The 27,405-nt window shown below is 36.1% G+C and overlaps 2 protein-coding genes across 2 annotated transcripts; both read left to right on the top strand.

Moving 5' to 3' along the window:
- Positions 1-1,278: 1,278 nt before the first annotated feature.
- Positions 1,279-10,764, top strand: LOC145579428 (uncharacterized). The gene is made up of 12 exons (XM_081636676.1): positions 1,279-1,670; positions 1,769-1,853; positions 3,612-3,742; positions 3,821-3,923; positions 4,044-4,058; positions 5,426-5,568; positions 5,652-5,853; positions 6,918-6,992; positions 7,702-7,815; positions 9,111-9,155; positions 9,764-9,862; positions 10,250-10,764. Exons 1-12 carry the CDS (start codon positions 1,387-1,389, stop codon positions 10,268-10,270), a joined length of 1,317 nt encoding a protein of 438 aa, XP_081492802.1. The 5' UTR covers positions 1,279-1,386; the 3' UTR covers positions 10,271-10,764.
- A 1,488-nt stretch (positions 10,765-12,252) lies between these two features.
- LOC145579427 (cytochrome P450 81Q32-like) lies at positions 12,253-24,790 on the top strand. The gene is made up of 2 exons (XM_081636675.1): positions 12,253-13,391; positions 23,848-24,790. Exons 1-2 carry the CDS (start codon positions 12,462-12,464, stop codon positions 24,466-24,468), a joined length of 1,551 nt encoding a protein of 516 aa, XP_081492801.1. The 5' UTR covers positions 12,253-12,461; the 3' UTR covers positions 24,469-24,790.
- Positions 24,791-27,405: the final 2,615 nt, after the last annotated feature.

The following is a 27,405-nucleotide window of genomic DNA, read 5'->3' as shown; positions in this document are numbered from 1 at the left end:
TTCTCCCATATTTTTCTCTCATATTTGTACCTTCTTCTATATCACCACCCTTCACCCCATCCATCTAGTCCTAATTTATACAATTATTGCTGTAGATAAAGTTACAACTCCACCTTAAGAGCTGAGAGTCTAAGACTACCATTTTAGAGTGATTTTATTCATATAGATGGATGCGGTGGTGGTGAGAGTAGTTGGTCATAGTGAGTGGTAGTGGTCAATGGTGGTGGTGCTTGTGTTGTGATTGCCCAAAACTAGAGCTGGCAAAAAGTCGTGTTGTGTCCGTGTTTGGTCTCGTGTCAATTTCGTGTTGTTCATAAAATTTATCAAAAACTATTTAAAATATAAGATAGTTGTATAATTTGACCACTTTATCTAAACGGATTGTGTTCGGGTTGATTTCGTGTCGTGTCGTGTTGACTTCGTGTTTTCATCGTGTTGTCGTGTCGAGTCAGAGATTGCCAGCTTTACCCAAAACTGCTACATTAATTAGTGGTTTAGGGGCAAAATCTCTACTTCTGCTTGTAATATTACAATTTTAACATTTTAATCAACAAACTTTGTTTCACAATAAGATATTGAGACAACCTCAATTGATTTTGGCACATTTATTAATGATATTGACTTACCGTAATACTCGTCAAAAAAGGCGTGTGCCAAAATCATTTTTGGATATGCCAGAATCATTCCCCGAAAACTAGTACTCTTTAGGGGTGCTTATCGAGCGAGTCGATCACGAGCTGAGGGGTGCTCGACTCAACTCGAAAACTTTTTACATGTGCTCAACTCGTGCTCGCTAAAGTTTCGAGCAAATAAAACATGCTCGACTCGTGCTCGTTAAAGTTTCGAGTCGAGTCGAGTAGCTCACAATCTGCTCGTTAAAATTTTGGTACTTCTATTATTATATGTCTTTATTTATTTTTTGTTCAATTTATATTGTAATCCTTATTATATATAGATATTAATAAAAATTTACTCTTTCTTTTTTTATGATATAAATTAAGGCTTATTTAGTGTCAAATTTGTTTAAAGATAGTAACTTTGTTTGCAAATTTTATATTAATAATATTTTATCGAGTTGCTCACGAGCTTATCGAGTCGAGTTAGAGCTTGCTCAACTCGTGCTCGTTAACATCTCGAGTCGAGTCGAATTCGAGTCGAGCTAACTCGAGTCGAGTTTTGACCGAGCGTTGACCGAGTCGAGTAAGAGTTGCTCGCGAGCTGCTCAACTCAATTAGCACCCCTAGTACTCTTGTAGTCCATACTCCATAAGTCCATAGTGCATTTTCATAACCTTCCCTCTCCTCTTCTTCAAACTAAACTGATCACATCTCACCTCACCTCCTCCTTCCTCTCTGCAAAAAGTCAAGCCACCGGAAAACCACCAAAATGAGCGGAGCAAGCGGCGGAGCTCAGGCGAACCACTCTCTCGCCTTTCGAGTAATGCGACTTTGCCGCCCATCTCTTCACGTCGAAACGCCTCTTCTCTACGACCCCGCCGATCTCCTCGTCGGCGAAGACGATTCCTCCTCTTTTCTCCCTCATTCTCTCTCCTCCGACAACAGCAACAATGGCAACGACAACGATCTCTCCTTTCGCTCTCGATTCCTCCTCTCTGATCCATCCACTGCTTCCGGCCTCTCCGGCCTCCTCGTTCTTCCGCAATCCTTCGGGTTTGGGTTTTTTCGAGTAAATTTGTTGTTGTTTGTTCACTTTGATTGGTTGAATTTTGTTGATTAATGTGTTTTTTTTTTGTTTGTGTGATTTTTAGGGCGATTTATTTGGGAGAGACGTTTTGTAGCTACATTAGTATCAATAATAGTTCCAATTTTGAGGTTCGAGAGATTGTTATTAAGGTCAGTTGATCGAGTTTTGTTAATGTTTTGTTTATGTTTAATGTTTCTTTTTTTAATTTCTTGTTTTTGATTATATTTTTCGGGAATTTGATAATAATGTTGTTTGCTGAAATGCCATTATGTATGTTATGTGGAACTTATAAATGAATGTAATGATTTTGTTTAGTTTATAAGAATTTGGAATGTTGGGACTTTAGGATAGACGATTCGATTATTGATTGAATTATGTAAATTGTCATAATTTGGTGGTTTTTGCTGTGTACAAATTTGTGTTGTATTAATTGGTGGAGATATTGTTTAGGGACTGGTGGTGGTTTTAGTTTGTGGAGTATAATATTAGAAACTCGCTCTTTGTTAGCTGGCTTAACGGTGATTGTTTTGGTTTCAGATTTTTGTAATTTGGTAAACTATAAGTTATGAAATTCTCTACAGAATTATTGCAACTTATGACTTTTTAAGAAAAGATATTGAAATACTACGTATTAGATTTGGTTGATAAGCTCTTGTAACTTGTAAGGGTTGTTTGAACTTGGTGGATCCCTACGACAAACCACTACCATTTAGCATGAATGAACCGCATTACTCTTTATTATCCAAATGCAGGATTTATGACATAGGTTTTTCTAGTCAAGGTATTGTGTAACTTTTGAAGTTGGACTATATGCTCGGAAATTTGATCCTATTTTTTTCGGTTTGTAGGAGCTGATCTGTTCTGATGACAATGGTCTTTTAGTCACGGAATATTAATAAGATTTCTGCTATGATATGTTTGGTAGATATTGATGTGTAAGCGTCAACCCAATTAAATATCTGAAATTTGCTGACTTTTGAAGATTCAATCTTTTTTTTTTGGGTTTCTGGGAAACTTAAACAAATGCGATTAAGATACAAACTTGATTCACTAATCACAAAGGTTAATGAAATCAAGGGTTTCAATCTTAATCTCACACAATTTTGATAAGATTGAGAAAAATCACTAAGATTTTGAATTCTCACAAATATGCTACAGGAGAATGAAAAGTGCATCTATTCATTAATCATCAAAAGTTGTCCATACAAGCTTTCTTTTCCCTTTATAGGGGTTGTTACTACTACTACTCTAGGTTTGTTAAGGAACATCTACTGATGATCCTTGGATTTCAATGAAGGGCTAAGATTAAGTCATTTTAAAACAATAAAATAGTCCAAAAATTCCAGCTTGGGTAAGTTGCATGCTCATGCAAACTTGCACAAGCATCATTCCATTGCAGTGCTTCTCCTTAGTTTTGAACTCTCTTGCACAAACAATTACTTGCAATCAGATGCTCACATTTTTTTCTGCTGCCTCGTTTGCACGCTCGTGCAAACTTGCACACCAGTAAAGCTCCATTGTTTCAAATGCTATCACTGGACCTTCCAAGGAATCCTCAGCTTTATCATAAGCTGTAAAAAATGATAATGCTTGATCCTTAGGATGGTCAAACCCAATAGTTGACCTCCCAAGATCCCTCCATGCTCACTTGTCATGACACGTGGCACCATTAAGGTCTGTGCATCAACCAAATTCAATGCCCTGTATCAAGATGGATGCTTATGAGCTATGACTAATCTGTGTCGAGGCTCTTTGGTTAGAGAAAATTAGGGTGATTTTAACTACAAACCATACAGAAAAAACAATGAAATAGCGTATTTTGTTCTTTTCTATTAGCCCAGCTGTATAGTTTGTAGAATCATGTTGATATTTTGCTAAAATTTTCTCTGATCTGTCTCTGGTTACAGGCAGAAATTCAAACAGAAAGGCAGAGGATACTGCTATTAGATACTTCCAAATCGCCTGTTGAAACAATACGCGCTGGGGGACGTTACGATTTTATAGTCGAACACGATGTGAAAGAATTGGGGGCACACACGTAAGTTGGTTATTTCAATTGTATGTTTATCTTTTGCGATTCCTTTTACTAATTTTTTCTTATCTCTGTCATTTTTAGGTTGGTATGCTCTGCTATGTACAATGACAGTGATGGTGATCGCAAATATTTGCCTCAGTTTTTCAAGTTCATAGTTGCCAATCCTCTTTCAGTTAGAACAAAGGTATCATCTTGTCACCTTCATCACTTTTACAACTTAATTTCTGCTCTGGATTTATGTTATCTCTTTCTTATATTTCATGTTTGTGAACTTGGATCTTATGTTCAACATTTTTTGGTGCAGGTCCGTATGGTCAAGGTAGGTAGGTCGCTCTTCCTTAGCATTATTGAAGATAGTAAGTCCATGACTACCTTTTAATGTGTGAATCTATACTATTTGTTTCTGGTTATTGCAAATTCAACAGTTTAGTGTGAGCTTGTAAAATCAGGCTGAGCAACTCAAAGAATCAACAATATTTTAGGAACTGTACAAGTTTTGGAAGTGGGATGCAAACTTTCATGTCTTGGTCCCCTCTTTATCTTTGAATTGTGTTTAGTTGAAAAGGTTTCAGTATAAAGAACATGTAGAATTGTTGCTTTGAGTTACAAAGTTATGGGGTTGTATATTTTATGATAGCTGAGCACTAGAACGTAACGATTATTCTATCTTGTGATCCTTTTTGATGGCCAAAAGCCCAAAAGTTATTTGTAAAAACAATTATTTTGACAATGAAAGCTTAGGTCTCTGATTTTTAAAACTTTATGTGGCCTAATGCTTTAATGGAATCTTTCTCTTGCATTCAGTTGTTACTATCTCCCTAGACATTGTTTTGACTGAAACTATACTACTTTCATCTTTGTTGGAATTTGTGTTTGAAGTTACTTTATCATGTGAGTTGCTTTGGAATATCGTAAACTTTTTAGCTTATTTTCTTTATAATTTTGGTCTCTTGGGGTTTTATCAGTTATTTGAGCTTGGAGATTCAGGGAACTGGGGGAAAGGGGTTTGAAATAGATTTTTCAGATTGAGGTACATGTTTTTCTTTGACTCTGTACTCTCACTTTTTCTGAAAATATCTATATTCTTTCTACTGTCAAAAGGGCTTTGACTCTATACTTACCTTTGTGAATCAAAGTTTATCATGTGGCTATATCCCTACCTTTTAAATTGTTCAAGAAAACTCTGATGTACCTCAAAAATGTTTGTTTACTTATTTGCCCTCAATGTTAACTGCCTCTTTTTAACTCTTATAAGTAGTGTGCCGACATTTATACCCCTAAAAATATTTGTTTACATAATTTCCCTCGTTAATGTTAACTGCCAACAACTACCTTTGTGGTATAAGGCCAAGCCGAAAGAGCTTTCCAGACATGGCTAGCTATGGGCTTATGGCGCCCGCGTTAGCCGCCCTAGTTGTGGTAAAAGCTATTTTTTCGTTGTATTTTTCTAGTTAACCAATTTGATGAATCAACTTTTTAAGTTTATTACTCCGTAGTTTTTAAAAATTTGTTGCATTTTCAATCTGAAAGTTATGCAAACATTTATAGCTTAGGTTTTTGTTAATTGATTGTTGTTCTTAGTTCCCATGGAAGCTCTAAAACATATGGGGTCAGGGCACAAAAAATTAAGGCTGTTCTGGTTGATGACTACTCCTTATAGCAAAAATTTTCCTTATCATGTCTCAGGATCTCACTTTTTTGGAGGCTTGTATTGAAAATCACACCAAATCAAATCTTTATATGGACCAAGTTGAGTTTCAGCCAGCTCAGCATTGGGGTGCCACAGTATTAACAGCTGATACGAATCTTGCTGAAAAGGATTCTACTAGGTTGGTTAGAAAGATCTTGATATGAATCTTGTTTAGTATCCCTTGCAATTATCTTTCAGAGCTTAACTTGGAACTATTTACAGTGACAAAGAAATTTTTAAGCCACCGGTTCTGATAAAATCTGGAGGTGGAATCCACAACTTCCTATATCAGTTGAAGTTGTCTGCTCAAGAATCTACTCAAACGAGAATTGAGGGAAGCAATATTCTTGGTAAACTTCAAATAACGTGGCGTACAAACTTGGGGGAGCCAGGCCGCTTGCAGACACAGCATATACTTGGCAGTGTAAGTGCTTTTTTATATTTTACTTATGCTACTCTGGTAATTGTTTGTATATGCTCCTTAGCTTTGTAACGTGTTATAGAGCAGCCGTTCTATACCCCTTTTACTTCATGGAGTGGACTCCACATGGAAATTCCATATACCTCTCTCTGAAACCCGTTTCAAAGCACCCGTTCTATAACTCATGACCCATACCTCATTTGCTGTCAAATGGCCTATAAACTTGATAAAAAATGATTAGTTGCTGCCTTTTAATACTGTCTGTTGTTTAAATTTTGTAACAAGTACCAAGGACCGAGAAAGGTTGGTTATCTAGATTTATATAAAAACTTCTCTTTAGCCTGAATTAAAGGGAGGTTTGGAGACTGTTATCTGATGTTGGTTCAACCAGGTTATTTTTGCCGTTGAACAAGGCATTTCATTTCTCCCTTTTGGCAGAAATACACTACAAATTTACAATCTGCATCAGAACTAGGGTATTAACTTTTGCATGCCTTATCACCTTAGGAATATAGGAAAATTGAGCTTAGAACAACGAGCAAGAAAAGATATCCTTTGAGGTTTCCAAATTTATGAATGAGTGCGTTTCTTGTACTCTTTTTAAAAAAAGATAAAATAAAATTGGTAAGAAATACCTAGCCATCTGTTAAAAGTACATTAGCATTTTTTTCAGGGGAAGACAATCCTTCCAGAGGTGGGGGTGTTGATAGACAGCAGGAATTGCATTTGTGCTGCTCTTCTACAAAATCTTCGAAAATGGTTATGCAAATGCCAGAAAACAAAAGACATTGTTGTGCTTCTGTTCTCTGAAGCTGTAAATGTTGACTAAAATTGAACACTAGATTATAACAGCTTCAGCTTCAGCTTCATAGTTATCGCTCAAGTCCCTATTATGTATGTGCATCTGCGATATCATAAACATATCTTAAGTAATACTATATGATTCTGCATTGGGTTTCCCTTAATAAATGACAGCACTCTTTTATTCAATTCTCTAGGCTTGTTGTCGATTTGTTTTCTTGTTCTCTTTCCAATAATTGGCTACTAATTCGACTTGTTTACTGCAGCCTGTTCCTCGCAAAGAGATCGACTTGCAGGTGGTGAAGATTCCACCAGCCATTATCTTGCACAAACCCTTTGAGGTGACTGTTCTTTTTGCTGCTGTGTTGCGTGTGAATGGGAGGTCATGTAAATTTTAGTCTGTTGGACTTACTGAAGGTTTAACCGACTTTAGAAACCAGCAATCCACATCCTTTATTGGTCAGCTACCCCCTTCCCCCCGAAGGAACCTTCATATAGTTAGGAGAGTATTCAAGATTGCTATTCGTAAATAATCTTTCCATAAACTTAATGTTTGATCAATTATTTATTTATTTACTAAATTTTTTCACACATGCTATTTTAAACTCCAAACCTTTTTTTTTCAACAAGTTTATTATCCTTATAACATTAATTTTAATCTTGTGCATGGCATGGGCCACCTGTCTAGCCCTTATGGTAAAGGGACAAGTTTAGGTGTTTGGTTATTTATTGTCTGCACATGTATTTAGACTAACCCTGATCATGCCCATAGTAAGATCTCTAGGATCCAGGAATAGAATGCTCAATCTTTTTCTCTATTGCTTGTGGTTTATAATTTGGCCCATTTATATAAAATGCATATCTCATCTGTGCAAAGCATATTAGGTGGTAGGTGGTTGTTGATCTATATTGGACCTAGGAGTTGAAACAAATATTATTCGGAAATCAGAGAAGTGAAGAGCAAAAAGAGGGTAAAGCTTGTTCTGGGGGTGGTGGTGTTGGGGTGCAAGATGTGAAGATATATGTTTATTGATCTAGATTCTCTTTCAGGTGCAACTAAGTCTCACAAACCAAACTGAGAGGGCCCTGGGGCCATTTGAGATCTGGTTTTCAGGTGATGCTTATGGGGAGAGGGCGTTCATGGTTAATGGCCTCCAAACTCTGGTAAGTTCTGCTTGGAACAAAAAGTAAATCTTGCTTCAAAGTTCATGCTATCTATTATCTTTTGTTTAGGGAATTTCACATGATACTTTGGTTGTAAAATGTAAATAGCATTTCCATTGATTCAAAAGGTGGCCAAACAGAGTAGCAACATCCTGCCTTTGGCCACACGGATTACCGATTTGGTATATTAAAACTGCAGGTCTTGCTAAATTGGGATAAAGAAATCTCCAACGACATTCTGGTATTAAAAAAAAAAATAAAAAAAAATAAAAAAAAAAAAGAAGAAAAAAGGGAAATCAAACAATGACTAATACCCCTGGATTTCACCAAAAGGTCCAAACTAACCGCATGTGCCATAATTTCTTCTTTTTCCAACCATATATCTAGTATTATATTGTTATATAAATTTCTTAAATATTACAAATAAAATTATAACACTGTTATAAGTAAGGTTTTGTGCTCTTTACCTTAAATAATAAAATTCTGTAAAAATAAATAATTTACATTGAGTGAGTGTATATTAAGTTGAGCAAATATAACTTAAGTTGTAACTTAGAACAAATAGAGAATCTGAAAAAAAAAAAAAAAAAAAAATTTTTTTTTTTAATATAATTGAATTTAAGTTGAGCAAAAATAATTTAATTTCTATAAGGATAATTTCAAATCAGCAAAAATAATTAAAGTTTGATCTATATTAGGCAATTGTGAAGTATTGTACTTGCACTAGCTCCGATTTTTTGCCGTCTCTCTTTTCGTATGCCAAAGTGCTTCTTGGTTTTTTCTATAAACCAATGTGGCAACCCCCCTCCCCTTCTCCTCCCCCCAACTTAGTATACCAACCTGGTTATTTGGCAAATTATTGGTTATAGGTATTGTCTTCGTAGCAAAATTAACTTCTTTTTTGGCATTTTGTTTTCAGGATTTTACTTTGACTGTTTTTTCTCTAACGAGTCTATTCATATGTTATCAAATAACATAAGGGCTAAGGAAATACTAAAATGAAAGTACTTTTGAAGTTAATTTTTACTATGTACACTGTACATTGGTAATATAATTCATTATGACTATTAACATATTAATGGCCAGATTTACTAAACTTGCATCGAAATAAATATAACTTCAAATAAATATTAATGGCTCTTTATTAACTTGTACATTTGGATACATTTCTGAAGCTATATTCGTATAATCTCATTCATTTCTGACGTTTTTATTTTTCCCTCAAATTTTATACTTATTCCTTATGGAGCCTAAAAGCACTTTATTAACTTGTGCATTTGGATACATTTGCACAGACTTTGACAGAGATTCGGGCTCTTAGTTCCACTGATTTGAAAATGGTAAACAGCTTCCCTGTGTTATTTCCATTTTTCTGATTTTACTAGGACATTGAATTGCTTAAATTCCTCTTCCTTTTTTGTTGTGCTTGAATTTTGTAGTTCCCTGACCCTAAAAGGATGTACAGTGTTGGCTTTAGTGGGATTCAACAGTTTCTTTACACTGGCTAAAGTAGTGTCTTCTAGTTAACATACAACTATTGAAATGTTATGTATTTGAGTATTTCACATGCTTATAGTTTCTGTCCTAAAAGGCAGAGAGCCCAACTGTTTTGGGTAGTACTTTCTGTTGTCTGCAGACACGGGGCAATTTATATGGTATCAAGATTAAGAAAGATTTGAGCCATGCACTACGATAGTCTAATGTTGTTTGACGTGTCTTCCCATAAAGAGCACACTGAGATTAAATTGTGGGTGCTTCACTGATTCCACCTGTAAATCGATTTCCTGTAGTGGGTTTCTCTTTAAACCTGATTCCAACTTGTGCATTTAAAATATAGTATTATGTACTCAATTGTCTGAATGTCTGGTAATTAGAGCAATTTATATTACAGAGTGATCCAAAGCAGACAACTCAATAAATTTTCTAATTGTTGTGGTTTCTGTTGCAGAACCTGATTGCAACTAAACTCGGAGTCCAAAAAATCACAGGGATAACAGTTTTTGATTCGATTGAGAAGAAGACCTATGAGCCCCTTCCAGATCTAGAGGTATGTCATTAGAAATAGTTGTCAATTATCTTATACATACTCGCCTGTCAAAATCCTGATTAATTGTTTTGTGCACGACTGAAAATCAAATGTACATTAAGATAGGTTGAATGAGAAGTTGGACGTGCTTGTCATGTAACTGCAATAATCATTTTATTTGTGGCATAAATTTTCTGATGTTAATACTTCACGTTGAATTTTGTAACAATCCATTAGATTAGAAGTATAGTTTAAGTTGCAACCAAAACCCCTTCATGATTTACTTTCAGCTGTGCTCCTACTTCAGACAGTTTAGCCTTTTGTGCCATATATCATCTTATATATATCATACTATTGAAAGTTTTGGGGTTTTAACAAGGTTAACACTTATTACTCATCTTGCTGTAGATTTTTGTTGATTTGGATTGAACTCTGGCACAAGTGTGATGGATGAATTGTTTAGCGTTAACAATATGGACTTATGTTTAGTGACCTTAAGACTGTACTGGCCTCTCTTGTGAAGCCAAATCCCAAGAGAATTGCGTTTTGCTAAGGAGCTGTTATAGTGGAAAGATAGAAGGTTATTGTCTCTTGATTTAACCAGCAATTGGGAAGTTGTTTTTGTGATGCAACTTATATTGTTAGCCAGCCAATGCAGCTTTACTTTCCTTGATCTGTTTCTTCACCATCATCTAATCGAATGATAGGCAAACTAGTGGGTTTGCTTCACTACAAATTAGCTATGAGGTTTTAGGCATTTTACATTGTATCTGCCAGTATTGGTACATGTATATTACAAGGAAGCTTTCTGAAAACACAGGGTATTTATTTCAAAAGCTTCTATCCTGCCTTGATAAATTTAACTCCGACATTTAATTTAAGGAAACGACCATATCAGCTTTTGTAAAAAGCTATGTACTGATCTGGTATTTGGTAATTTTGGTTGTTACGATACTCTAATATGAAATAACTTGGTATTGAGTTATAAAATCACGTGAAACCGAACCCGAAACGGTACCGCAGCAGATATAATTGTTGATCAATTTTACAGGGAAGTGAATATATGAACAGGAGTTAATCTCTTGAAACTTAGTGAATAAAAAAGGGTTGGAGAGAAAAATTAATTGATAGTTACTCAGACATAATTTTATTTATTTTATTTTATTTTATTTTTTTTACGAAACTCAGACATAATTTGTTAAAAAAAGGCACTTCCTTTGTTGCTCTTGTTCTTCCCTGTCATAGCAATGGAATCCAAGGATAAGAGTATAAATTAGAGAGTAATTTGTTTTTTTGGGTCTTAATAATTTTGGAATGTGATGCAAAATAAAAAATAAAAATAAAATAAATCAGTGTATTTCACTAGCTCACATGACTACAGTAGAGGCTGCTAGAAAGGGTGTAGGAACAGGAGTTACAGGAGCAGTGGTAAGGACACTCACGAGTCAGGACGGATAATATAAATTTGACATAACTTATACTTCTTCCGTTCTTTTTTACTTGACTCGTTATGAGCCTATGAATTTTACACTATTCATTTGTCAAAATTTTTTTTTTACACTATTCACCACCCCTCATTTATCCGTCTTTTGTGAATTATATGTAAGGAAAAACATATTAATATTCATGTGGAATGTTTTTAAATTCATCTTAATAAGTACTGCTCCCTCCGTTCCTTAATTATATGCCTATTTATTTCATTTATTACTCACATAATAGAGAGAAATAGGCATATAATTAAGGGACGGAGGGAGTATCATAATATATACTTCCTCTGTTTTATTTTTTATACTTGCAATACATTTTTTTTATCACGCTTTTTGAGGAGGCGATTAGGCTAAGTAAACGAATGAATTAAGCTATGAAATTTAAATTGTAGCAGTTATTCCTTCTTATCGGTGGTAGAATTTTTAGAATTAATTAATCCGTTTTACATATCTCCCTTAAAATGCGTGCCAAAAGGGTGTGTTGCAAGTAAATAAAAACGGAGAAAATAACTTTTATAATTTTTACTTATGTAGATTTAAAATTATTAATCGTTAAAATTGTGCATTGACAAGTGTGGCAAAAAAAAAAAAAAAAAAAAAATTAAAATGAAAAAGAAAGGAAGAAGTATGTCATAAGGCTATGTTTTTTACTTTTGACAAACTCTTAAGGTTAGCTAGAGCTCGACGCATCGTTATTTTTGGTATGATCTCACGGGAGTCTTCTAAGGGCGTATATGGTGTCAATTGCTTATTGACAATTTCTTCCCCAAAAGCATATAGGTCAAATCATAATCAAGTTGGATCCTGATTCAGATAATCTTGCTGCTGATCTTATACAGTTCATACATGTGATTATCATTTTAAATAAACTAAGATATTTTTCTCCAAAAAACCTAAGATATTTTCCAATTTGCCACGACCATGGATCACGTTTCTAAGTATTGCCAAATCTATTGTTGTCTTAATGAGCATAGCCATCGTGCAACGCAATTGCTCTTGTGCCCACCAATAATGCAATGTTTTGATCATTATTTCTACTTGTAAAAAGAAAAAAAAAAAAACACACTATACTACAAACTACTTCACTAGTATTAAGAGCAGAAAATCAAAATTGGTGTTATAGAGCAAGAAAAATGGATCAAATACGGCTCTTTGCCTTGATATTCTCTACCATCTTTCCATTTTTCATATTCTTCTTCCTTCAAAAATTCAACCAACTAATAAACACAAAAAACAGCCACAAAATTCTACCACCAAGTCCCCCTTCTTTTCCTATAATAGGTCACCTTCATCTCCTCAAAAACCATATCATTCATCGCACCTTACAACACCTTTCCTTGCAGTATGGTTCCATTTTCTCTCTAAATCTCGGTTCTTTTCATGTCGTTGTAATCTCTTCACCTGATGCAATCGAAGAATGTTTCACGAAAAACGACATTGTTATAGCTAATAGGCCTCGAGTTCTTGCAGGGAAGCACATCCACTATGAGTGGACTACCCTTGGATCAGCCTCGTATGGTCCATTATGGCTGAACCTACGTAGGCTAACCACCCTCGAGCTGCTTTCGAGGAGCCAGGTAAGCTCCTTTGAGGGTATAAGAGTAGAAGAAGTTCGATCCTTGGTTAAAGGCTTGTATTCAAGTAGCAAAGAAAACTTTGTTATAGTTGAAATAGGCTCAAAGTTATCAGGGTTGTCCTTAAACATTTTGACTAGGATATTAACAGGGAAAAAATACTTGTTTTTTGGTGATGATGAAAATAATGGTGGCTCAAGTAAAGAAGCTGAGAATTTTCTTGGGATAATGAGGGAGGTTTTCGAGCTTAGTGGACTGTCGAATGTGGCTGATACTTTGCCATTTTTGAGGTTTATTGGTTTTCGAAACGTCGAGGGAAGGATGGTGGCAGTAAGGAGGAAGATGGATATTTTTCTAGATGGTCTAATTGAAGAGTGTAGGAGGACCAAAAATGAAGAGGAGACTAAAGCCATGATTTATAAGTTGCTGGATTTGCAGGAGTCAGACCCTACTACTTACTCTGATCAAATTATCAAAGGGTTTATAATGGTATGTGTTCCTTTATTATTGCACAAATTAAAGTTTATCTTTAATTTTTTTCTTGACATCCTTTCCATGGAATTTTTTTTTTTTTTTTTTTTTTTTTTTTTTTTTTTTTTTTTTGGGACGGGACATGATTTTGTTTATTTTACAATCACAAATTTTATCTCATTTTAAAAAATAATTAATAATTACTTAAACTTGACTGATTTTTAAGAAATGAAATTTTTGGTGTATAGAAAGCTACAAAACATAATGATGTAGATGTAACTCGATCCATAGGTGGTGTTGTACCCTATGTTACATGGACTCGGATACCCATGTCCGACACGGATACGTGTCCAAGTGTCTGACCAGGCTATTTTTCGAAAAATTTCAATGATTTTGAACTAAAATGAAGTGCCCAAGTGTCCTACCCATGTCCGAGTGTCAAGGGTCCGACACGGGTATGTGAGTTTGAAGAGTCCGAGTAATATAGGTTGTACTTGTAAGAGTTTAACCAACTGTCAAACTTTAGAGAATGGATTTTCTATGTGTTGTATTAGTTTATGCACAAAAGTATTTATACACCCTAAGTAAAGAAATTAGGCCTTATAGACATAAATCAACCCATTAACTAAATACAATACTAAGTACAATATTAGAGCTTAATACCCCCCCTCAGGTTGGAGCATGCAAGTCACAAATGCCCAACTTGCCAAGAAGATACATGAATTGTTGCTTGCCAAGAGCCTTAGTAAAAATGTCTGTTAGTTGATCCGTTGTCTTCACATACGACGGACTAATGATCCCTTCCTGAATCGCATCCCGAACATAATGACAATCAACCTTAATATGCTTAGTGAGTTCATGGAAGACCGGATTCTGCCACTACTAAAATTCGGCTAAATTGCGATCGTTTTTCCACGACCGTCTGAAAAACGGTCGCAAAATTCATATTTTGCGACCGTTTTTTATGCGGTCGCAATATTACGGCTGCTTTGACAACGGTCGCAAATTTGCAACCGTTTTACGACCGTTTTTAGCCTTTTAGACGGTCGCAAGGCTGTTTGAACAATTAAAAATAATTCCAAATTAAAATAAATTGTTTGCGACCGTCAAAGACGGTCGTAAATGTCATAATCTGCGACCGTCAAAGAGACGGTCGTAAAAGTCAAAATCTGCGACCGTCTCTGACGGTCGTAAATGACATAATCTGCGACCGTCAAAGAGACAGTCGTAAATGTCAAAATCTGCGATCGTCTCTGACGGTCGTAAATGTCATAATCTGCGACCGTCAAAGAGACGGTCGTAAATAATAATAATCTGCGACCGGCAAAGACGGTCGTAAATGTCATAATCTAGGTCGTAAAAGACCTATTTTTTAATTTAAAAAAACGGTATAAAAGCATACCTTATTCACAAACCCTAACTACTTCACACTCATTCAGCAGCTGCTCATTCTCTCTTTTCTCTTTCTCTTTCCTCTCTCTCTTCTCACAGTTGTTTCTCTCTCCTCCTTCGCTCCTTCTTTCGTTCTCGCCATTCCTCTTCTCCTACTTCATTCCTCTTCTCCTCCTTCGCTCCTTCTTTCCTTCTCGCCATTCCTCTTCTCCTCCTTCATTATTAATTGACTTTTATTGCCGGAAATAGATCGAAAATCGTCCTAACATTCAACCGACGCCAACCGTAACCACCATGACCCCCATCGTCAAGCTTTAGCCCACCACCACTATCTCCACCGTCACAATGTTATAGCTAAGCAAGTTGATGGTTTTTAAGGTCAAATTCGACCATGAAAAGTCTAGATCTAGACTTTTCATAGTCGAATTTGGCCTTATTAAACCAAATTTGAGGTGAAATTCGAAGTCAACTCGAGGTTTAAGGTATGTTATCGTACGTGTTTATACGTGTTTGTCTGAGTTTTTATTCGAATTTTTTTTTATTTTTTGTTCGAATTTCAGTATTCGAATGTTAATTTTTGTTCATTTTGGGATTCATTTTCGTTTTCATTTTTTGGTTAATGTTTGGGTTTGATTTTTGTTATTTTGTTAATTTTACTATGTATGCTTGATTTTCGTTTCGATTTTCGGGTTGATTTTTGTTAATTTTATTTCGAATTTGATTTTTTTGGTTGATTATGGTTAATTACTTTGAATTTTCTCTGTTTTTTTTTTATTAATTCGAAATTCCATGTTTTAATTCGAATTCCCATGTTTTATTCATTGGAATTTTTGTCTTTTTTTTCGTTTGAATTTTTGTTTGGATTTTTTGGCTTTTTGGGTTTGATTTTATCTTTGTTTTGGGTTGATTTTTGCTAGTTTTCGTGGTGGTTGGGGTTTTCATGGTGGCTGGGGTTTCCGTGGTGGCTGGCTGGGGTTTTCGTGGTGATTGGGTGGTGTTTTAAGGTGTGCAGTGTGGTGGTTTGGGTGGGATCTGGGTTAAGGGTGTGGGTGGGATCTAGGTTAAGGGTAGGATCTGGGTTAAGGGTGTGGGTGGGTGGGTTTTTTTTCTTTTTTTTTTTGTTTTTTTAAAACTTTTAGCGACGGCTTATGACGGTCGCTAAATTCAATATTTGCGACCGTTTCATAAGGCGGTCGCAATTTCTAATATTTGCGACCGTTATTGAAACGGTCGTTGAAAATAGGGAAAACGGTCGTAAAAAATCTGCGACCGTCAAACGGTCGTAATATTTTTTTTTTTTTTGCGACCATGATAATAACGACCGCCATGTTGCGACCGTTGACGGTCGCAATTATGTTTTGCGACCGTTTTTACTATTTTTGCGACCGTTTGCGCCGGTCGCAATTTGGCCAATTTTTAGTAGTGTGCGCAATATATAACGCAGATTGACTATCGCAAAACAAGCTCATTGCCCGCGGATGAGAAACTACCAAGCTAGCTAGTAGTGTCTTCAACCATTTTAACTCATCAGTGGCCTTAGACATCGAACGATTCTCTACCTTAGCAGAAGATTTAGCAACAATATCCTGCTTCTTAGTCTTCCAAAAAATAGGAGAACCACCAAGAAACACCAACCAACCACTAATTGAACGTCTCGTCAAAGGACAATTAGCCCAATCCGAGTCACACCAACCTGTAATATGCAAATCACAAACGGAACTCAAAAGGATTCCCTGACGCGGACATCCTTTCAAGTAACGCACCGTACAAAGGGTAGCCTCCCAATGTTCCTGACGCAGTTGTTGCATAAATTGAGACAAGATATGAACCGCATAAGACAAATCAGGTCTAGTAAAATACAAATAAATCAAATGATCCACAAGCCGTCGATACATTTCAAGATCAGTAATAAGAGGGGACTCTGATTTAGCTAGAGTATGATTCTGCTTAATCGGAGTACCTGTCGGACGGGCCCTTAGCAAACCTGACGCTACAATAATATCAAGTGTATATTTCCGTTGACATAAAAATATGCCTTCCGGACTCCATGCAACCTCAATACCAAGAAAGTAGTTCAACACACCCAAATCTTTTATATGAAAACAGTCACTCAAGTATGATTTGAATGTTGAAATAGCAGAAGATCGTTACCAGAGATGATTAAATCATCAACATACACTAGAACACTAAGTTGAATAGAACCAGTTTGCAGAGTAAATAAAGAGTAGTCAGAGTACGATTGCAAAAAGCAGTACCTCTTTAGGAAACCGGCCAATTTAGAAAACCAACAACGAGGTGCTTGTCGAAGATTATACAAAGATTTCCGAATACGACAAACCATACTAGGTTGGGTGCCATTAAAGCCAGGGGGAGGCTTCATATATACTTCCTCATCAAGATTGCCATGAAGAAAGGCATTATGAACATCCATTTGATGCAGTTCCCAATTTTTCGCCGCAGCAACAACCAAAAAAGCACGAACAGTGACCATTTTAGCGACGGGAGCAAATGTTTCATTATAGTTAACGCCCTCAACCTAATGATTGCCAAATATAACAAGGCGGGCCTTCAATCGTTCAACTGTGCCATCGGAATTATGTTTCACCTTGTACACCCATCTACACCCGAGAGCCTTCTTTTCCGGAGGTAATTCTTCCATTATCCAGGTTTCATTATCTTCCAATGCAGATATTTCTTTTTGCATAGCCTCTTTCCAACCTTCATGTTGTATAGCTTCTTTAAAATTTTAAGACTCAACTGTTGTATCTACAGTTGCTATAAAAACATGGTGTCGCATAAAAAAATTATCACAATTCACCAAGTGTGCTAAGGGGTAAGGAGTACCTGAGGAGCGTGGAATAGGCGATGAACTATGAGAGATAGATGGACATGGAAGAGAAATAGTATGTGCCACATAATCACGGTGCCATCCCGGAGGGTGTCTATGTCTCTGACTATGATCCAAATCCAGAGAAGAGGTAGAGGGGGAGGTTCGGAGCAGCCTGTGGAGTGCTGTCCGAAACAGTAGCAGAAGCGGACTGGTGGGTAGGGTCCGAAACAGTAGCAGAAGCAGACTGCTTTGCGAGGCAGCCACGGGCAGCACTGGACGCCGCAGCAGGGGTGCGGTCCAACCTGCTAGACACAGTTGTTGGGGCAGCCTTGGCAGAGCTATAAGCAGCAGCAGGAGTAAGAGGCATAGTAGGGTGGGTAGGTTCATGAGCAATTTCGGGGTCGAAGGAGCCCTCACCGACCTCTAACACATGCTCAAGGTCATCCAAAAAATCAATACCAACACCAACATTGTTGTTAGACACATCATCCGTACCCATATGAGTATCCACAACTCCAACATTATCTACAAATGGAAACTCGTGTTCATAAAACTTGACATCACGTGAAACAAAAATATCACCCAATTCCAAGTCATACACTTTCCAACCCTTTTTACCGTGAGGGTAACCTATAAACACACACTTTCGACTACTAGGAGCAAATTTATTACCCTTAGCTTGTTCACTGCCTCCAATCAGGCTCCTCGAGTGTTGGTCTTGTATAGCACACAAGTAATCGGTGAATTGGACAAAACAAAAGGAATCATCAATCATTTTCGACACCGATATTAAATAGCAATTTAATTGTGGAACAAATAAAACATTCTCAAGAGTAATTCTCTCGGTCAAATACACTCGCCCCTCCTACGTAGCCATAGCTTGTGCACCATCCAGGAGACCGACGGGACACAGAGATATGGCATGAGCATCCACCAAACAAAACTCATTGCCTGTTACGTGGTGAGAGGCGCCAATGTCTATAATCCAAGGCAAATAACAAGACTCACCACTCAATTTTTCTTATTAGCGAGTAGTAGACATGTTCAATAAAATTCTCACATGTTCTGGCTGGAGTGCAGAGAGACTAGAGAGATTGTCATGCGAGGGAGAAAAAGAATCACCCATGGAGCAGCCTACGACATTAGCACACACCGTGGGTTTGCTCGGGTCAAAGCAGCAGCAGAATTGGACGAGGCAGAGGGTCGGTTGCCAGACACAGCAGCGGCAGTAGACGAAGCAGGGGCTGCCCCCTTCTTCCCGTATTTCTCAACCCACCAGAGAGGGTAACCATGTAACATAAAGCATCTCGAGTTATCGTGACCCAAGCGCTTGCAGTGAGTGCAAAAAAACTTTGATTTATCCTATAACACCCTAGAAATTCCTTTCTTTTAAAATACCTATTTTTCCCTATTTAAAACCTTAAGTAGGAATATCTAAGACATTACCGCCACCGTGAAAACGGCTAACGCAACTATCAAAGACACACAGCGAAAGACTAATTTCAAAACCATTCAAAACAAGTCAACTTGAAAAGTCAATTAACGAAAGTAAAGTCAAACCAAAGTCAAACGAAGTAAAATAAAATCAACCTACATCTTGGAACCATTATAGGCCCTTATTAAAACCAAACCAAATTCAAAATCTTTTCGTTAGTCATGCATAATATTAATATCATAAATAATTAAACCAATAAACACATCATATACTTATAGAAACTAGCATGATTCACTCATCACTCATGCCTATTTATGAATATGCTTTATCACCAGAAAATCTTATCTCTACTCGTTTCCACTACTTTCCATTAAAAATGGGTCATCATAGGGCCAAGATAAAGACAAGGCCAACAAACACACAAAACACACAATCAACAAAGCTTAGTATATAAGCGTAATTAACACACAAACATATAATTTCCTATCAACACACAACTTATCTCGTTGCACCTGTTTTTCAAGCATACAATAATCAATAAAATTTCTCGTTAGACACTACATAATTTATTTAATGCTGACTACGCATCAAACGGGTTTCCCACTCTACCTCCCCCAAATAAATTGAGGTTACTGACACGGGAGCTAACCGTGCCAGCATCAATAACCACACATAGGTGGCGGAATTCCTGCGCATAATAATAATAAAAGGAATGTACATCGTCCTGTACTCCATTAGAAGTTATGATCAAATATAAAGTCACATAATTCCCCCCATAAGTTTATATTCAAGGTATATACGTTCCAAGAGTTTTGGTGCGTAATCTCTTTCACTTTACGTTATTTACAGATTATTAAACTCGGTGATGACTCTCAAACTATAATCATTCAATCAACAATAATTATTCAAACAATCCAATATACCAATTTAACTCTTGAATAATTAGTGACCACATAATATTTAATGTTGAATCCTTTTTAATTCTACCTCGGTGCTAATGACACCTTAAACGCATAAAGCGCCACAAATCCTATCACTCGGTGTTAAAAACACCTTAGTGCACTAAGGCAACAACATACCATTTATTCTTCGTGTACAAAGACATTTATATAGCTCTTTCCTCATGTTTATAGCATCAATAAAAATCATATGAACCATAATAAAATCCCTTTTCAATATTCCAAACCAAATTAAACATTTAGTTTAATTAAACATGCTCTCTAACATGCCTCGAATAAACATGTGGTTCATAAATAATATTCCAAATTGTTATTTTCCATTCAATAATCCATCACAAATAAATCATGCTTCATAATCCAATCACCAATAACATCAAAATCATAATTTTCAATCCAAACCTAACATGATACTACTTGTAATCAATCAAACACATTTAGCATAATTATGCTAAGTACGTGAACGTACCTTGTATGCAATCTTAATATCGCCACAATTAATAAAAATCGCTCACTTCAAAGTCTCCTACAATTTAAAATCATAGAAGAGTATTAAAATCCAATCTACACAAATTTCTAGCAATATATACTATTATAAAACCCCTCATAATTTAATTTAAATAAGCTGAAATTATATTTAAAACATCATACTTTAATCCCAGTTAATGGGTAATTAAAATTCCTTAAAGAAACTTGATTTTAAATACTCTATCAAAAATTCCAACACTATATTTTAATTAAAACTTGCTGTAATTAAGCCTTAAAACACTTTAATCAAAGGTCTAAAACATTATACATCATAACCCTTCAATAATTTACAAATCAAGAACCTAAGGTTTAAAAAATTGCGGCTTTTTAATTAAAATCATAATATGAAAATTAATTAACATAATACTCATAATCAGACATCAAAAATAAAATCACAAAACCCATAATTAATATTTAGATCTAGGATTAAATTAATTTTTTGAAACAAAGTTTTAATTTTTTTATTATTTTTTTTTTGTTCGAAAACGGTGGCTGGCCGGCCACCACTGCCGGCTGCCGCCAGCCCCCGGCTGCTGCTGCTGGTGGCTGGCGTCTGCGGCCCACCGGTGGTGGTGGTGGCCGGCGGTAAGGGGGGGCCGAAAAGGGGAAGGGGAAAAGAGAAAGAAAAAGAAAAGAAAAATAAAGAGAAAAGGGAGAGAAGTTTACCTTGGATTTTCTTCACTCTTAGCAAAGTTGATTTGCCTCATATGTGGGATATTTATACCCCTTCTCTAGAAACCCTTCTCCCAAAACTTTCCTCTTTTAATTTTCCTAATCCCTTCCCTAATAAAACTTTACTTAAAATAAAACTTTCCTAAATTACACCCAACTTAATTAAAATAATTAATTAAATAAACTTTTCTTTTATAAAAAATTTCCAAACTTATTAAAATAAATAATTAAAATACCTTAGATAAAACATTTCAATTTAATTAAATACTTCTCAAAATACTTATTTTAATTAAAATACGTATAAAAATACGAGGTATTACATATCCACACGAGGGGTGGACTTAAATTGCCTACGGTCAGCCGGTGGAAGAGCAAACACATGGGCATCCTCCTTTGCCGTATGTGCCTTAGCTTGAGCGATACTACGAGAGCGTTCCTCTTGTAGGAAGTCTTGAAAAGCACGATCAAGGGTCGCAGGGGGCTGTTGAGATAAGAGATTAGTCCGCACCATCGCAAATCGATCATCATCGACACTAATTAAAAATTGATGTAATTTCTCTTCTTCTTTATCTAGTTCATACTTGGCATCCACATTGCAAGTACACCGACTAGGGGTGTACACAATATAACCCGGACCTGAAACCCGACCTGATCCGGACCTGTTTGGACCGGACCTGGACCGGACCGGTAGATTCAGGTCCGGTCCCGGTCCTTGAAAATCAGGGATTCCGGTTTCAGGTCCGGGTCCGGTCTAAAACCGGGGGTTTCAGGTTCGGACCTGAAACCTGTAAAGATGCTTTTTTTCTGTAAAATATAAATACTACCTTAACTTTCAACCCTAATTCTAACTCTCAATCTTCGCCTCTCTCTAATGCTCTCCTTCTCACTTCTCTCCCTTAATCTCCCTCGAGTCTTCACCAAGCCACCGGTGACCATTTTACCACCACGAAGACACCGGCGAGATGGTTATCCACCATCTTGGCACACAATTCCAACGAACTGTAGATCCGCAACCACCTCGCGCGACTCTAGAGATTGTGACCACTAGATCTCACGACTTTAGCAACCGCGACCACTAGATCGCGCGACTCCAGCGACCACAACCTCTAAATCGCGTCAGCGACAGCAGCCACCAGATCGCACATCGTTCCCCCTCAATTACTCGCCTCACGGTCTACTACTCTACTCCTACGCAACCACCTGCTTCAAAGGTGGCATATTTGGTGAAAATTGTGGTGTAGCTGGTGTCTGCTTGGTTGCTTGATAGTGCATGCTCTTATTTTTTTCTTTTTCATTTTTTTTAATTTTGATGTTAAATTTGAATTGATACAGAGTATTGAAACTCCTTTGTAATTATGTAAGAGTAACTACAGTAGTTGATTTTGTCAGTTGCATTTTTCAATTTTCAAATTGATTTTTTTAGTAAAAAAATAATAATAGAAAAATCAGGTCCCATTAGGTCCAAAACCGGACCGGACCTGATTTTTCAGGTCTGGACCGAGACCGGACCTGATGATTCAGGTCCGGTCCCCGGTCCTCAAAATATAGAGATTCAGGTCCCGGTCCATTCAGGTCCGGGTCAGGTCCGGTCCGGTTTTGGACCGGTGTACAGCCCTAACACCGACTACATTCACAGCCGTGAGGTGGTTTAAAGCGAGCGAGATCGTCAAATAATCCCATCAGAGTGTTGTAGTAGTCCTCGATGCTCATATTCGGTGACTGCTTGCACAGAGCAATAGCAGGCAATAGTTGTTGGAGACGGGAGCCATTAGCTTCACAAAAACGCTTCTCCAAGTGATCCCATAATTTCTTAGCTTCATCGATATAAGGCATGGAAGCTGCAAGTTTCGGTTCAACAACCCTTAAAATCCAAGACACGAGCATGGAATTCACAATTTCCCAATCTAGCGTCTTCTTCTTCTCAATCGGTTTGTTGATTGTGCCATCAATAAACCCGAATTTCCTTCTAGATTTCAAAGATAGGGTAATAGCCCTAGACCATGCCAAATAGTTATCACCCTTCAAGATGACATGAGTAATCAAATTGCTGGGTTGATCACCCGAACCAAGGTAGAAAGGAGACGAAGGATCAATCTTACCATCTTTCCCCATTGTTTCGATGAATTTGGTGGAGGAAAAAAAATAGAGATTATTAGAGATAAGTAGAGATGATTAAAGGAGATTAAAGACGATTAGAGAAAAAAAAATCACTAATTTAGGGTTTACAGTGGTTTGGCTCTGATACCATGTCAAACTTTAGAGAATGAATTTTCTTTGTGTTGTATTAATTTATGCACAAAAGTATTTATTCACCCTAAGTAAAGAGATTAGGCCTTATAGACATAAATCAGCCCATTAACTAAATACAATACTAAGTACAATATTAGGGCTTAACACCAACTAAAATAATTGGCATCTAGTTAAGAAATGAGGTTGGGGCTGCTTGCCTATTATTAACAATGAAGTTCTGTATAATTTGTATACCTTAACTTTTGGATTTAAATTCCTTGTTATTATCTTGGTATGATTGATTCATGCCTAAACAGAGTATGTACACTAGTTATTTTCTATGTAAACGAAAGCAAAGTTCTAAAAAACTCAACAAAATAATAAAGCATAACTTGAGCAAAAACTAGTATTAATTTTTTTGAATTATTACAGGTAATGTTGATAGCAGGAACAGATACATCAGTTGTTACAATGGAATGGGCATTATCCTTGTTGCTTAACCACCCTAATGTACTCAAAAAGGCTAGAGAAGAAATCGAAAATTGCAAAGGTAATGATGGATTAGTAGAGGAATCCGATATCCCTAAGCTTCCTTACATCCAATGCATTATCAACGAGACATTTCGACTCTTCCCAGCAGCCCCATTACTAGTCGGACACCTAGCATCCGAGGATTTAACCATCTCAGGGTATCACATTGACAAGGGTAAAACTATAATGATCAACGCGTGGGCGGTTCATAGGGATCCAAATTTATGGAAGGAGCCTTTGGAGTTTAGGCCTGAGAGGTTTGAAGGATTAAAGAGTGAAGACTATAGATACACTTGGGTCCCTTTTGGACTTGGGAGGAGATCTTGCCCTGGTGCTTATCTTGCTAGTAAAGTGATAGGGTTAACTTTGGCAACCTTAATTCAATGCTTTGATTGGGAGAGGGTTGATCAGGAGAATGTGGACTTAACTGAAGGTGTTGGACTTACAATGCCTAAGGCTAAACCACTCGAAGCTATGTGTAGATCTCGCACGAACATGATCGATTTACTGTCCAATATGTAACCTTATATTGCTCATAAGCCGGGATTGAGGCTTAAATTATTCATAAATTCTTCAATCCAAATTTCGGGCATGAGACTTAGCATGATCCAAAACCATCTTTATCAACGTCTAAGAAGATTATTTTTTTTTTTTTAAATGTAAATGTAATTTCCTTAGGTTTGTGTTTAAAGTGGCACATTTTACCCCATTGACAAAAATAATTGAAGCACTATGAAGTCCACGAGTAGAACATGTCAAACCAAGATAATTGATAATCCGTGCATAGTGCTGTCAAATTTCAAACCGAAACCGTTTAACTGCCCGAAACCGACCGACCCAAATGAGAACCGAACCGATTAAAAACTGATTTTTTTGAAACTGAAAACCGACCCGAACCGTATTTTAGTAAACCCGAAACCGAATCGACCCGAATAATGTTAAACCGTATAAGAACCGAACCTGTTAACAAACCGAACCAAATATAAACCGAACTGAAAGAAAACCGAACCGAAAAAGAACCGAACCGTATCTAACCCGAAACCGGTTCCAACCCGAAACCGTTTAAACTGGCAAAAAAACCGCTTACACCGAACCGTTAGCAAACTGCTACCCGTTTGCACCGAACCATTTAAAAACCAAACTGTTTGTAAACCGAACTGGTTATAAACCGAACCGTTTATGAACCAAACCGCTTTTAAATCGAACCGTTTACAAACTTTTTTATATAATTAAATGGATTTTTTTTTTGACGGGAATATAATTAAATGGATTAAATATTAGAAATCTTAGAATATTTTTTTTAAAATAGCAAGGCAAATCATTCATTAAGGATAATCAGTGTTCACAAACAAGAGCAAAACAAGCAGGCTCAGGCCCTGCCTCAAACTATTAGCAACACTACTGCCTCTAGTCATGGATATAAATTATTAAATAAGAAGCATATAATAACCTAATTGTAAACACAATAATACATTAATACACTAACTCTTATAATCTACTTCGTAATAAACTAGTAAGATCAGTATGACTAAACTTGAAACAGAACATAATATGTATTTATAAAATCAATGAGAATTTGTTTAGAATATGATGCCTAAATAGTAAATATGAAATGATTCGCGACTTTATATAAAACTTGTGAATACAAAAGGTTAGCAAGTACTATCAAATTTCAAACCAAAACCATTTAACTGCCCGAATCCAAACAACTCGATAAACAATTTATTTTTTGAAACCGAAAACCGACCCGAACCGTAATTTAGTAAACTTGAAATGGAACCGATATGAATAACGTTAAAGTGGTTAAACCATCGAAGAACCGAATCAGTTATAAACTGAACCGAAAAAGAACCGAACTAGTTAAAAACTGAACCGAAAAAGAACCGAACCAGTTATAAACTGAACAAAAAAAGAACCGAACTATTTCTAACCCGAAACCGTTTGAACCGGGATAAAAACCGTTACACTGCACCGTTAACAAACCGCAACCCGTCTGCACCGAACCGTTTACTACCCGGACTGTTTACAACCCGAACCGAATTAAAACCGCTTAAGAATAAACCGAAACCGAATCGAACCAATAACTATTTAAACCGAACCAAAACTGACCCGTGAGACAATTAAACCGATTCCAAACCGACCCGATTGAAGACCGAACCGATTTCAAATCGAACCGAAACCGAACTGTCAAACCGTTTTGACAATGCTATCCGTGCATTATATGTGTAGTTATTGAATACTTCCAAACGAAGCAATGAAGCATTAATGAAACTTAAACTTATTCATAAATAAAATTAGAAAAAAAAAAAATCTATTTTTTGTAATGGAAAAGGACGCCTCACATTTCCACAAGCCACTCTCTTTGTCCCCCACCTCCCACTCTTTCTACTTACACAAACATTTAAAAAAAATTAGATGTACAATAAAATAATATTGTGCATCCGTTACCTTTAAAATGAAGCTATCCTTTTAATAAATGAAAGTTATCCATTATACATAAGTTACCATGATATAAATAAAATTTATTTTATGTTTTTTGATAAAAGTTACTCAAAAAAGTGTAAAAGTTACCTTAAATTTAATAAAAGTTACCCCGATGTATAATAATATTACTGTACATTGGATATATACAAAAGTTTTGGTTCTTCTTATCCCATATTCAATATCCATAGGTTCTTAAATGTTTATCCTTTTTTTATCTATCCTTCTAAGCTTGTCTCGTACTTATATAGGTTGTTGGAATCACGAATTCACGACTTTACTCTTAAATCTTTTAAACATCAATTATTTAAATATTATCCTATTTCATATATATTGCTAATATTATATGATTGTCTAGTAAATATTGTTTTTACATCATTAGTTCTAAACTTAGTATCTTCATCAATATACTTTTATGCTTGTTAAAAAAAAAAAAAAATCAATACCCTTATTTTTTTTTTTTTTTGTTATTTCCTTCAAAAAAGATTTCCTAATTTATTTTAATTACTACTCTATATTAATGTAAGTATCCCTCAATTCATGTACTCATATGTATATTAGATTGTACTCCGTAACAAGGTATTAAAGTAAGTGTAATCAGTTATACTTTATACTTTAAATTATTTCAAGTATTTTTAGTGTATATATTTGTACAATAGTTGACTTAAATTTAAAATTTGTCTAAAAGTTTTATAAAAGCGTAAGTGTGTGAGTGTATGACCTTAAACTATATTAATTTGTATTTGTATTAGTTTTACACAAACTATTGGGTGCGGACGTCCGCACCCAATAGTTCGTGCGGCCAGATTTCCCCTTCAAACACAACTCATTCATTTCAATTCTCAAAGAAAATTGGGATTTTAGGGGCTAACAATTCACAAAACAAAGATCATTATGCTTGAATTAGGCAACCAAATCGAACATTGAATTGAAAAAACAAACAAACAAACCTAAGCAATTTGCTAACAAAAATCTAAA

The sequence above is a fragment of the Chenopodium album genome, chromosome 14 (genome assembly GCF_948465745.1).
Source record: "Chenopodium album chromosome 14, dcCheAlbu1.1, whole genome shotgun sequence".
NCBI classification, from domain to species: Eukaryota; Viridiplantae; Streptophyta; class Magnoliopsida; order Caryophyllales; family Amaranthaceae; genus Chenopodium; species Chenopodium album.
This window is presented reverse-complemented; position numbering and strand designations above follow the sequence as displayed.